Source organism: Malus sylvestris, chromosome 8, assembly GCF_916048215.2.
Source record: "Malus sylvestris chromosome 8, drMalSylv7.2, whole genome shotgun sequence".
NCBI classification, from domain to species: Eukaryota; Viridiplantae; Streptophyta; class Magnoliopsida; order Rosales; family Rosaceae; genus Malus; species Malus sylvestris.
Genome location: NC_062267.1, coordinates 12,024,331 through 12,037,391, shown reverse-complemented (window position 1 = coordinate 12,037,391; position 13,061 = coordinate 12,024,331). Strand labels below are relative to the sequence as shown.

Here is a 13,061-nt window from a genome sequence, read left to right as displayed (position 1 = left end):
AAGAAGATGTGATAATAAAAGGGGAATTGGTTAATCAAATTCCCTTTGCTAAATTGATCAGAATTTTATGTTGATGATATGCATACTAAAAACTGATCATTTCATCGATTCGAGATTTAAGTTGGATGGCAGGGCAGAGATCTAACGCCTAGGCTTCTAGGCGGCGCCTAGGCAAGGGCTTGGCCTTGGAAACATTTAACAAGTTTTTTACAATTTATTAAAAAATAAAATGCAAAATAAAAGTTATTTAGCCTAGGCGGCGTTTAGGCAAGGGCTTGGCCTTGGAAACATTTAACAAGTTTTTTACAATTTATTAAAAAATAAAATGCAAAATAAAAGTTATTTATTTTCTGTTTAAGTGAGTCGTGATTTTTAAAACAATGCATCGTCTAGAATTTTAAAAAGGATTATTTCAGCTAATTTCTCGTAATAAAATACATGACATAGGGCACATCTCCCATGAGTTTTGAGGAAATATCACATGTTCCTGCATGCCAATGCATTATTCTTCTTCTTCCCCGTGATTTATTCAAAGACAATGCAGGAAATGAAACCTCCTCTGTTTTTGCTCTGCCTCATAATATGCATACAAAAAAAGGAAGGGAAAACATTTGAGGATGGAAAAAGTTTATAATTTTAGATCCAGCGGCTGTGGTTTCTGGAGTTGTTGGCTCCTCGGAACCACCTATCCCACCCTACTTCACCTGGTCCTTTAGTCCTGTGTACACGAATTAGATCACCCGTTGAAAACGGACTTAGGGTGTAGGGTGAATGCTCTTAACTAACTGAGCTACAACGATATTAAAAAAAAGGGGCTGGAAATTGGAATTATGTCTTACCATGGAAGCAATGGATCAGATGTTGATTCAACGCTTGCAATGAGGCTGTATATGATCAATATTACCAAAAAAAAGAAAGAAAGATGGGGGTTGGAGCCGTTGGATTGAAATGTGAACAAAAACATATGAACAGTTGGGATTTTATTTGCTTACTCTTTGCATACAATGGAGGATTCACCTATTGTCTCAAGTTGGTCCAGCTCTTTCTGCATATGAATCACAAAACCTTTTTCAGTTTTCATAAATTCTTCTTGTGCGCAGATATGAGTTAGGCCAGTTAACTAAGACAGTATGTCCGCTCCCACATCCAAGTCAAAGTTCCGCTCTAAAGGTTAGACTAGTTTAGAATGTCGTATCATAAAAGAAAAATGATGGAGATAATTGTGAGGGAAAAAGATGGACCTGGATGATGTCGATTTGGTTTTGGAGATGGGAAATGGAAGCTGCGAGCTTATGCTTGCCAATGAAAGTGGGAAATTGGCCAGCTCTTGCTCTGTCTTCGAAATAAAGTGGCAGAGCCATTCCTCCTCCTCCTCCTCCTCCACCTCCTTCTCCTTCATCTTCTCTTCCTCTTGCCGGAGAAGATGATGGGTTTGCTTCTTCTACTTGCTTATCCATTCACAAATTCCAACCAAAGCCTCTCTCTGTCTTTACACCTAGAACTGATTATATTGTTTAAAGAGAGAGAGAGAGAGACTGATTATATTGTTTAGAGAGAGAGAGAGAGAGAGAGAGAGAGAGAATGGGGACCTATGTTTTGTTCATGATTAAAAAGCACTGAGGAGTGGACATGGAATAAACAAAAAATAAATAAAAAGCAATTAGATTATAAAAAGTGATGAATTTATTTAGGGAAATATAGAAAGGGGATGTGGTGTGAATGATCACGTTCTATAACTTATTTAGTTAAGTTAACAATTGATTATTGGCGTTGATGAATCGCACGATAATAACTCGAGAGACGTTAAAACGCTTTTGCGCATCTCTCGGTCTCTAAAAAATGGACTGCCATGGTGAATACACCATGAATTATGAGCAGAGCAGCAGATAGGGCAACATGCCAACAACTAGACCACATATTTCCCTCCATCCATCTATCCTCAAATTATTGATCAATTAATTTATACAAAGTTTTAGAGAAAAACTTGTGCGGGACTCTCTCATACCACGTGATTCGGAAGATATCCTTCACAGAACATAAGAAAATAATCTCCTTTTCTAGTACCATCCAGCATTAACTAATTCAAATAAGACAATACTAATGAAATTTTTGTCGTTGTTTTGAATGAGTATGGTAAAAAATAAGGGACGAATGAGTAACATACCCAAAGCCAAAGGTAGCAACAAGTCAAAATAAACACACAACTACTTTTGGCGGTTTAGTTTGACAGTTGACATATCTGCTTGATCAGACCCATTCAAACTGTGATGGATTTTTCAACAATTTCTATCAGCAATAAGTTTGAAAGTTTTAAGTCTTTCCCTACCCTTGAGTGCTATGAAGGTTGTGACATTCTTTGGTTTGAAAAGCCTCCACATTTTATTGTTCATTTAATTTCTGCTGAATGTAATTGAAAGGGCTTCTTCGCCTTCTTTCTCGTTTTGTAACCGTTCTCTTTTATAAAATCTGCTATCGTTGCTTTAAAAAAAAAAAAAAAAACGGAGGGATTTCTTGTAATGAAAGAAAAATACGGCTCTCGGAATTCTTTTTTAATATTTGCTTTTGGATTTTGGATTTTGACGTTTTGGATTTTCAGTTTGGGATGTGCACTTTTGGAGTTTAGGTGTTCATTCTTCGATTTTAGAGTTTCAAGTTTTGATTTTAAACATTTTCAAGTTTGGAGTATGAATTTGGGCATATAAAATTTCAAGGGCCAACATTCCTACTTGAAATTCCAATATGTTTACCAAAGAAAATTTTCAGATTGACAACTTGAAAACGCCTAAAACTAAATTTCAAACTCAAAACAAAAATCCCAAAATGCTTGAGAGAATTTTATGAAAGGTTTTATCACAAATTGTCACAGCCCGTCCCGGAATTATTAATTCCGAGGACGTGAGATGACCAATGTGACCTTAAACGGGATTAAGGTGTGTAAATGTATGACATTTGTTTTACTTTAAGATCCTAAACTAGGGTTAGATTTATATTTGTATGTGTTAATTTGTGCTTGGACTTAGGTAGGGCCTCCTACCCTGAATTCCCTCCCTAAAACCCGTAACCTTTCTTCTCTCTTCTTCTTTCATTCCAGACTCTCTCTCTCTCTTATTCTTTTCTGAAAACTCTCTCATTCTCTCTCTTACTCTCGAACTCACGGCAACCACCAAGAACCACCACAATCTTGTACCAACGTTCCATTTAAGACCACCATCGTGATCCTGGGGACTTCACGAGCACGGGGATACCAATTTCAGGTGAGTTTCACTTCGAAAACCCTAGTTCTAAAGTTGCCGTGAGATGACACTGTTCATGAGCTTTGAATTGGTTACGTTTTAGGCTAAAACAAGATCACAGCGAGTTTAGTAAGGTCCCAAGGAAGCTCGGAGTGCTTCGTTGGAAGTTTTTGGACGTAAGAACACGGAGATCGACAAGTTCAAAGTTTGGCCGGAGCTTTCGAGGCGTTTTCCGGCGAATCCCCGGCGAGTTAGGAGTCGAGGTAGGTATCAATCTCTTCGTCTCGTCAAGTAATACAACTTTCCTTTTTGTTTCACTCAATTTCGTTGAGTATTGAAGAAGTTATACTCATTTGAAAAATACCCAGTTTCCGGCGACCTCCGAGGCTTTCAAGGAAGTTTCCGGCCAAACCACGGCGAACTAGGTGTTGTGCAAGGTACCATTCTCTTTGTCTCTTCAAGGGCTACAACTTTCGTTTTTGAATCACTTGATTTCGTTGAGAAATGACAAAGTTATGGCAATTTGAAAAACTGCCCGGAAAACGGCCGCCGGAAAAACCAGTCCGGCGACCCAAGGAAGAAGAAGGTGCTACAGTAAAAATAAAAAATAAAAATAAAATTATTTTAAAAATATGTCGACGTCCGTGACGTCGAGTAGATCACTGTGGTATATTCATATACCTAAATTGAACACCGTATGAGAAAGTTATTGAGGATTGTTGGTTAGGTGTTCAAATAACGTTTTATAGTTTTCACATTTAGGTGAAAATGTGAATTGATGATCCGACCGTTGGATCGTCACCAAAATTTGATACGTTGTAATACGTAATATTTGAGGATTATTGGAACTTACGGATTGGGAATCCGAGTTACGGATCTTCCGGAATTGGAATTGTAAGTCCATAATATAAAATGTTAACCGTCACTTAGTTTTGGAAATTGACGGAGATCCGACCGTTGGATGGTAATGAAATTTTAGGATGTTGTCCTAGAGGTATAATGTGGACCTCTGGAAGTTATGGATTTAAAATCTGAGTGGCAGATCTTCTGGATCGATCAACGTAGTGACGTATTTTATATAAGTTATGTATTCTATCGATATGAATTCTGAGCCTGGATTTGATTACTATTCTAGGCGGCGATCGTCATGACGCCTTGATGTGTGGTGCTAGGGAGTTGTTGGACGAACTCCAGGTGAGTGGGCAGTTTTGTTTTCCGTATATATATATACTTGACGTTTCCCAGAAATTGAATTGAAATGAAAATATGTTTAAAATGAAATGCATATGAGTTATGTGGAAAAACGGGAAGTGAAATACCATGCATAGAATTGATATGAAAAGTATATAGAAATGTGAGTTGAAATGCCATGCATGAATTAATATATGATGCATATGTATGAATTGGTGCGGTGGACGCACATGTAAGAATTGATTTATGATGCATATGTATGAATTGGTGCGGTGGACGCACAGGTAAGAATTGATTTATGATGCATATGTATGAATTGGTGCGGTGGACGCACAGGTAAGAATTGATTTATGATGCATATGTATGAAATGGTGCGGTGGACGCACAGATGAGTATTTAATTACTGTTATGATGATGATGATATATATTGAGCTCAAATCCTGCACCATGGTTTAGTGCTTATAATATTCACCGCATCGCACGCTCGCCTTGGATCCAAGTAGATGCTAGTCGTACAGTCCACGCGGAGTGGGTACGACAGACCAGTCGCGAGAGTGTTAGTGAGATTCCGACTGGTGGGTGACCTTAGATTATGTGCACAGATGATTTATGAGAAGCACTAGAGCGTAACTTGCGTGCAGAAGGCCGGACGGGTCACAGAGGTGACTCCGGTAGAGTGATAATGATAGATTTTGAGCTCTAGGTTCAACCGTACAGGGCTATTAGAGGGCCTACGGTTGATTACTTTCTTGCACCTGATATGATTATGTTGATGCATTCATACCTTATTACTGTTGAGATGATGTGGCATGGCATAATTAATATGAGAAATGTTGAGATGATGTGGCATGGCATAATTGTTATGAAAATGTTGAGTTAACGACTTGAAGTCTTGAGAATATATATGTATATTTATATTTTACATTTCTGGGAAAGTATACAGGTTTTACGGAGAGGGGTTACAACGTTTTGAGAAATGTTTGGATTTGGAAAAAGAATTGTTTTACTGACCCACTCAATTTTGGTTTTGCGCCCCTCCAGGTTCAGGAATCACAAAGGTGTGGTGACTACGAGGAATTCGACGGTGTTCTGACAGATTGGACAAAATTAGGACTCACCTTCGGGTGTATCAACTTATAAATTGTATCTTAAAGCTTCCGTACTGTGCAAATGGTTACGTCACTCTCACGTGACGGCCAGCATGCCCTCCTTCGGGACGGGGTGTGTCAGTTGGTATCAGAGCATGGTTGCAATCTTGGACATTTTGAGAAGTTCTAGTGAATTATGTCAGAACTACACCGCCTCGTAGCAAACCACGTAGTTAGAGGAACTTAGTCTCCCCGATTTAGCGGGTTGGGGGAAACTATTATTATGGTGATTCGGTATATTATCAAAATGGACATTTTAAGACGGGATATGAGTCGAATTTGAATCACCTTATGAAATGATGAACTTGAGGGAGCGAAGTAACGGTTTAACCATTTGGAAAAGATGTTTCAGATTATGCAAGTCAAAGGAAATTTCCTTCTGACAGGTGGGTCGAGACGACTACCTGGTTTTGGGTATGAATTTGCATCCTGGTGGAAACAGGAATGTTAATTGTTGTCACCAGAGGAATCAGCCGATTTAAAATTTTTTAAGGAAAAGTTTATCCCTCCGGCATTTATTGATGGTAGTAAACAAGAGTTTACAAATATGAGACAAGGAAGGTGATGATCGAGGGATATTATAGAAAGTTTTCAGACTTGCCTCGTTCCATCCAGATATTGTTGTTAATTTGGTGGAGGTGTTATGTTGTTTTAAGCTGGGTGGCAAAAAGGGAAGTGGTATTTTGGGTGACCACTATCCATTGTACTTCTTACCAGGAGTATACAAGATGTTGTTGAGCCTTGAGGACTCTGAGAACATGAGCAACGAGAATAAAGAAGAATAAGAAAAGAATAGGAATTAAAAGAAGACGATAAAGTTAATGATTCGTCATATCAAGGATATAGAAAGATTCAGAGCTTCGAAAGAAGTGAAGCTAGAGTTAATTTTTCCAGCTGAGGTTTTAATGTCGCTGGTCAGAATAAAAGTGATGGATATACTGGTAATCCCCGATATTTGAGACAAGGTGTCTCGAGTAAAGGAAATGTACCTTGTGCAGCAGGTACAAAATTAACACTTTGGGAAGTGTGAAATTAATGAATGTGTTTATGTGAACAGAGGGGACACAGAATTGTGAATCGTCCCTAGAATCAGTTGTACTCAACAATTTTCCATGATATCATAGTGTCGATTCAGCAGAGTTATGGACTTAGTAGTTTGGTCGGATTGACCGTGAGTACAAAGAGATTTGATGAGTTATATGTTCAGCTGTACAGACCATGAGAAGTGGATTCGACTGACACATGAGAAATTGGTGAGTTATAGGCTCGGCCGTGCCGACCACGCGGAGTGGATCCGGCCGACGTATTATTGAGATAAGAGTTGAATCAACCGTATTGGTCATTCTAGTTGACTTCGGCTGATATATTTCTTATTATGTATGTTATTACCTAGAGAGTAGTAAATAAATGTAGTTGAGACGAGTGTATGTATTTTGCATTGAGTGACAAAATAGTAATGTTATATCTTTGTGAGTGGTTGCCTACTTATCGAGACAACGATGATTTATCAGTATTGCGGGCTGCAGACCGTAATATTAATAACTCATTCGTGGATTCGTTAAGCAAGCAAACCGGTAGATTATTTTATGTTAGTATTGTACTTATTTGGAATGCTTAATAATACTAGAATATATATTGTATCAGTTAATTCTGTTCCATTAGATTGGTTGGTTATAATTGTGACAAGACGAAATGTTATGGGAAACCAGTACTTTCCATCGATCTGGATGAACAGAGATTACTTTTGTAAGTATGCAAAATGGATTGAGTCAGGCTGTTATTTATGCTGTGAGAGCAAAGAGATTGTTTTCGAAAGGCTGTCAAAAATACTTAGCTCATGTGGTGCTAAATGATGTTGTTTGGAGTAGTGTGAATAATGTCGAAAGAGTTAGACTTTTCTTGATGTCTTCCTTGAAAGTATACCTGGATTGCCTTCAGGCAGAAATATGAGGTTCATTATTGATTTGTTGCCAGGTATAAATTTATATTGGAGATTGGTTCAGGATGAGTTAAGGGAATTGGAAATTCAGTTGAGAGAATTGGTTGATAAAAGTTTTATTCAACCTAGTACAACACTGTTGAGGAGCACCAGTTTGTTGGTGAGAAAGAAAATGGACTTTAAAGACTATTCCTTGATTATAGATAATGGAGTCGGGTAACGATTGAGAACCGTTATCCATGGTGATGTACTGATGTTTATTTAACCAGCTCAAAAGTAATTGCGAAGATTCAAAGATTGAATTGAGATCTGGTTACTACCAATTGAATATTATAAGTGACATTGATCATAAGATGGTTTTCTGGACTCGTTATAGTCTTTATGAAGTTTGGTGATGCTATATGGATACTCATGCTGTTTTATGAGTTATTGGATGAAGTATTCCAATAATGCCTTGATAAATAGATATCATTTTCATTGAAGATATTCTGGTATACTCTAAGCCTAGAGCAGAGCATGTAAACGTATTAAGTCGGTGAAGCAAAGATTAAGAGAACGTTGGTTGTATGCTAAGTTTAGCAAATGCGAATGTTGGATGAATCAAGTGGCATTCTGAGATTGGTTATATCTGCTTAAGGTATTCAAATGAATTCTTAAAAGGCAGCAGAATTGAGAAATTGGAACAACCACAAGCCATAATTGAGATTCGGAAATTCTTAACTTATCAGGCTATTTTGGATGGTTGTGAAAGAATTTTTAGTCATTGTTTTGTCATTGATGAGACTGTTGAGAAAGGAGGTTATGTATGAGTGGGAAGGAAATTGTGAGCAAAGGATTCAACAACTGAAGTATTTCCTCACTCATGCACGTATTTTAGTAATCCCAGAGAATAATGGTAATCATAAATTTTTAGTGATGTTTCTTGAATGGTATTGGATGCATGTTGATGCAAATGTTAGGGTGATTGCATACGTTTCACGATAAATGGAACCTCATGAGATGAATTACCCTACGGGTGACTTGGAAGTCATGATTACCATTCTTGCTGTGAAGTTATGAAGGCATTATATTTGGTAAGAATGCAAGATTTTTACGAATCCAAAAAGTCTTCAATATCCATTACTTGGAAGGATTTTGATATGAGGCAGCGAAAGTGAATTGTATTGCTTAATGAACATGATTGTACGATCAGGGTGATCGTAAAGTTTGTTCTAGCTCAAGCACTTGGCGAGAAGACTACAGTAAGATTAATGTCTGGCACGTTTGCCAAGATTATCTTCTTGTGGATTGGAAATCAACTAAAGTAAAGTTAAGAATGGAAGATCGAGAAGAAGTTATACTTGTTAAGTAACAAGTTAGTACATTTACTCCAGTGTTGAGTAACAACCTTTCCCAGACAGTGCAACATTACTTATTTGTTTTATGGAAAAGAGAATTGGTTTAAGGAACTGCTGAGTTTCTTAAGTATGTTGGTTGTGCAGTTTCCGAAGTAACGCCATAAGGATCATGAAATGTGTCATGTGAGTCGGTTTTTGATGACTTGTGAATGGAATGTTTCTGGGTAGAGAAAGATTCGATCAAGAAAGAGTTTTAGTAGACCCTGAGACTATGGATGAGTCTCCTCAAAGTATTCAGGTGATTAAGTTAACCTGAAGTAACCAGGAATGGCAAAAGAGATCAACAGATGGATATGCCACTAATCGAGTGTGTAAGGTAAATGGTTTGATATTTTTGGAAAATTCACCGCGAACAGAAATGACGAGAATTGGAAAAGAGACAAGATAAGATTTAGACACATCAGACCATTTTTTTTTTTTTTTTTTTTTTTTACTAAAGGAATCAATAAAGTTGCATACAAGTTTGTGATGCCTTCAGAATTGGCTAAGGCACATAATGTATTTTGTGTTCGATGCGTTGTCACTAAGTGGCAGAGTCGTTACATGGGACTTTGGTGCAACTATTGAGAATTAAGCCGGATCTGATTGGTGAGGAACTAATGTCGACTTTGGATTGGAAAAAGAAGGTCCTAAGAATTAAGACAGAGTAAGTAGTAAAAGCTTTGTGAAGGAAATCATTCAGTAGAAAATTACATGGGAGACAGAAGAACGGATGAGAGTTATGTATCCGAGACTATTTTATGAGTTTTGATGTTCTGGTTGGTGATTGGAATTTCGGGGACGAAATTCTATAAGGAGGGGAGATTGTCACAGCCCGTCCCGGAATTATTAATTCCGAGGACGTGAGATGACCAATGTGACCTTAAACGGGATTAAGGTGTGTAAATGTATGACATTTGTTTTACTTTAAGATCCTAAACTAGGGTTAGATTTATATTTGTATGTGTTAATTTGTGCTTGGACTTAGGTAGGGCCTCCTACCCTGAATTCCCTCCCTAAAACCCGTAACCTTTCTTCTCTCTTCTTCTTTCATTCCAGACTCTCTCTCTCTCTTATTCTTTTCTGAAAACTCTCTCATTCTCTCTCTTACTCTCGAACTCACGGCAACCACCAAGAACCACCACAATCTTGTACCAACGTTCCATTTAAGACCACCATCGTGATCCTGGGGACTTCACGAGCACGGGGATACCAATTTCAGGTGAGTTTCACTTCGAAAACCCTAGTTCTAAAGTTGCCGTGAGATGACACTGTTCATGAGCTTTGAATTGGTTACGTTTTAGGCTAAAACAAGATCAAAGCGAGTTTAGTAAGGTCCCAAGGAAGCTCGGAGTGCTTCGTTGGAAGTTTTTGGACGTAAGAACACGGAGATCGACAAGTTCAAAGTTTGGCCGGAGCTTTCGAGGCGTTTTCCGGCGAATCCCCGGCGAGTTAGGAGTCGAGGTAGGTATCAATCTCTTCGTCTCGTCAAGTAATACAACTTTCCTTTTTGTTTCACTCAATTTCGTTGAGTATTGAAGAAGTTATACTCATTTGAAAAATACCCAGTTTCCGGCGACCTCCGAGGCTTTCGAGGACGTTTCCGGCCAAACCACGGCGAACTAGGTGTTGTGCAAGGTACCATTCTCTTTGTCTCTTCAAGGGCTACAACTTTCGTTTTTGAATCACTTGATTTCGTTGAGAAATGACAAAGTTATGGCAATTTGAAAAACTGCCCGGAAAACGGCCGCCGGAAAAACCAGTCCGGCGACCCAAGGAAGAAGAAGGTGCTACAGTAAAAATAAAAAATAAAAATAAAATTATTTTAAAAATATGTCGACGTCCGTGACGTCGAGTAGATCACTGTGGTATATTCATATACCTAAATTGAACACCGTATGAGAAAGTTATTGAGGATTGTTGGTTAGGTGTTCAAATAACGTTTTATAGTTTTCACATTTAGGTGAAAATGTGAATTGATGATCCGACCGTTGGATCGTCACCAAAATTTGATACGTTGTAATACGTAATATTTGAGGATTATTGGAACTTACGGATTGGGAATCCGAGTTACGGATCTTCCGGAATTGGAATTGTAAGTCCATAATATAAAATGTTAACCGTCACTTAGTTTTGGAAATTGACGGAGATCCGACCGTTGGATGGTAATGAAATTTTAGGATGTTGTCCTAGAGGTATAATGTGGACCTCTGGAAGTTATGGATTTAAAATCTGAGTGGCAGATCTTCTGGATCGATCAACGTAGTGACGTATTTTATATAAGTTATGTATTCTATCGATATGAATTCTGAGCCTGGATTTGATTACTATTCTAGGCGGCGATCGTCATGACGCCTTGATGTGTGGTGCTAGGGAGTTGTTGGACGAACTCCAGGTGAGTGGGCAGTTTTGTTTTCCGTATATATATATATACTTGACGTTTCCCAGAAATTGAATTGAAATGAAAATATGTTTAAAATGAAATGCATATGAGTTATTTGGAAAAACGGGAAGTGAAATACCATGCATAGAATTGATATGAAAAGTATATAGAAATGTGAGTTGAAATGCCATGCATGAATTAATATATGATGCATATGTATGAATTGGTGCGGTGGACGCACATGTAAGAATTGATTTATGATGCATATGTATGAATTGGTGCGGTGGACGCACAGGTAAGAATTGATTTATGATGCATATGTATGAAATGGTGCGGTGGACGCACAGATGAGTATTTAATTACTGTTATGATGATGATGATATATATTGAGCTCAAATCCTGCACCATGGTTTAGTGCTTATAGTATTCACCGCATCGCACGCTCGCCTTGGATCCAAGTAGATGCTAGTCGTACAGTCCACGCGGAGTGGGTACGACAGACCAGTCGCGAGAGTGTTAGTGAGATTCCGACTGGTGGGTGACCTTAGATTATGTGCACAGATGATTTATGAGAAGCACTAGAGCGTAACTTGCGTGCAGAAGGCCGGACGGGTCACAGAGGTGACTCCGGTAGAGTGATAATGATAGATTTTGAGCTCTAGGTTCAACCGTACAGGGCTATTAGAGGGCCTACGGTTGATTACTTTCTTGCACCTGATATGATTATGTTGATGCATTCATACCTTATTACTGTTGAGATGATGTGGCATGGCATAATTAATATGAGAAATGTTGAGATGATGTGGCATGGCATAATTGTTATGAAAATGTTGAGTTAACGACTTGAAGTCTTGAGAATATATATGTATATTTATATTTTACATTTCTGGGAAAGTATACAGGTTTTACGGAGAGGGGTTACAACGTTTTGAGAAATGTTTGGATTTGGAAAAAGAATTGTTTTACTGACCCACTCAATTTTGGTTTTGCGCCCCTCCAGGTTCAGGAATCACAAAGGTGTGGTGACTACGAGGAATTCGACGGTGTTCTGACAGATTGGACAAAATTAGGACTCACCTTCGGGTGTATCAACTTATAAATTGTATCTTAAAGCTTCCGTACTGTGCAAATGGTTACGTCACTCTCACGTGACGGCCAGCATGCCCTCCTTCGGGACGGGGTGTGTCACAAATGGTCCTGAAATCCTATGGGACCCATTAAGTGCCACATCAGCACTTAATGAATTTTTTAACATAATTATGACGGAATGACCACGTTGATTTGCGACACATATTTTCAAATCTACATTGATTAATTTTCAATTTCAAGGACCATCTTGATGGTTAGGGTAAATTTCAAGAACCATTTATGATAAAAATCCTTTTATGAAACAATTTCAAAGCCACAGTGACTTTCCGGACTATTAGTACAAAGTCAATTTATTAGTCTTATATTAGTTGTTAAGAACGACAATATAACTATGAAATGGTTCCATCTAAAGCATTCTCCAAATAGCACACTTCAAAACACCCAAGTCCTGCCTAAATGTCTCGAATACTAGAAATTCCAGAAAACCGACCAAACCAAACCGTAGACTAACCAAAGTCCATAGTCCTAGACTCCTAGTCAAAGAATGAGGATCTTGAGAATTTGTGAATCGTATCCGTTCATTGTACATCGTGTGATTAGAAATCATTTTAATTTTTTATTTAAAATTGAATACACACAGCACCTAACGAAAACTGACTGTACAATATATGATAAACATACACGATTCACGGATCCCCGAGT

The 13,061-nt window shown here is 38.2% G+C and overlaps 1 protein-coding gene and 1 long non-coding RNA gene across 5 annotated transcripts; one reads left to right on the top strand and one right to left on the bottom strand.

Moving 5' to 3' along the window:
* Positions 1-395: 395 nt before the first annotated feature.
* Positions 396-1,590, bottom strand: LOC126632782 (guanine nucleotide-binding protein subunit gamma 1-like). Its single transcript, XM_050303271.1, has 4 exons — positions 1,242-1,590; positions 993-1,045; positions 840-884; positions 396-718 (listed from the first exon to the last, which is right to left on the bottom strand). Exons 1-4 carry the CDS (start codon positions 1,455-1,457, stop codon positions 637-639), a joined length of 396 nt encoding a protein of 131 aa, XP_050159228.1. The 5' UTR covers positions 1,458-1,590; the 3' UTR covers positions 396-636.
* Positions 1,591-2,870: 1,280 nt separating this feature from the next.
* On the top strand, positions 2,871-12,465 carry LOC126632783 (uncharacterized). Of its 4 annotated transcripts, XR_007626829.1 has the most exons (9): positions 2,871-3,254; positions 3,337-3,496; positions 3,602-3,670; positions 4,369-4,427; positions 5,466-10,109; positions 10,192-10,351; positions 10,457-10,525; positions 11,224-11,282; positions 12,271-12,465. It is a non-coding gene; the product is annotated as an uncharacterized LOC126632783 (long non-coding RNA). The 4 variants fall into 4 exon arrangements; XR_007626828.1 differs by lacking the exon at positions 12,271-12,465 and having other exon boundaries at positions 11,224-11,632; XR_007626826.1 differs by lacking the exons at positions 11,224-11,282; positions 12,271-12,465 and having other exon boundaries at positions 10,457-11,111.
* The last annotated feature ends 596 nt before the right edge of the window (positions 12,466-13,061 follow it).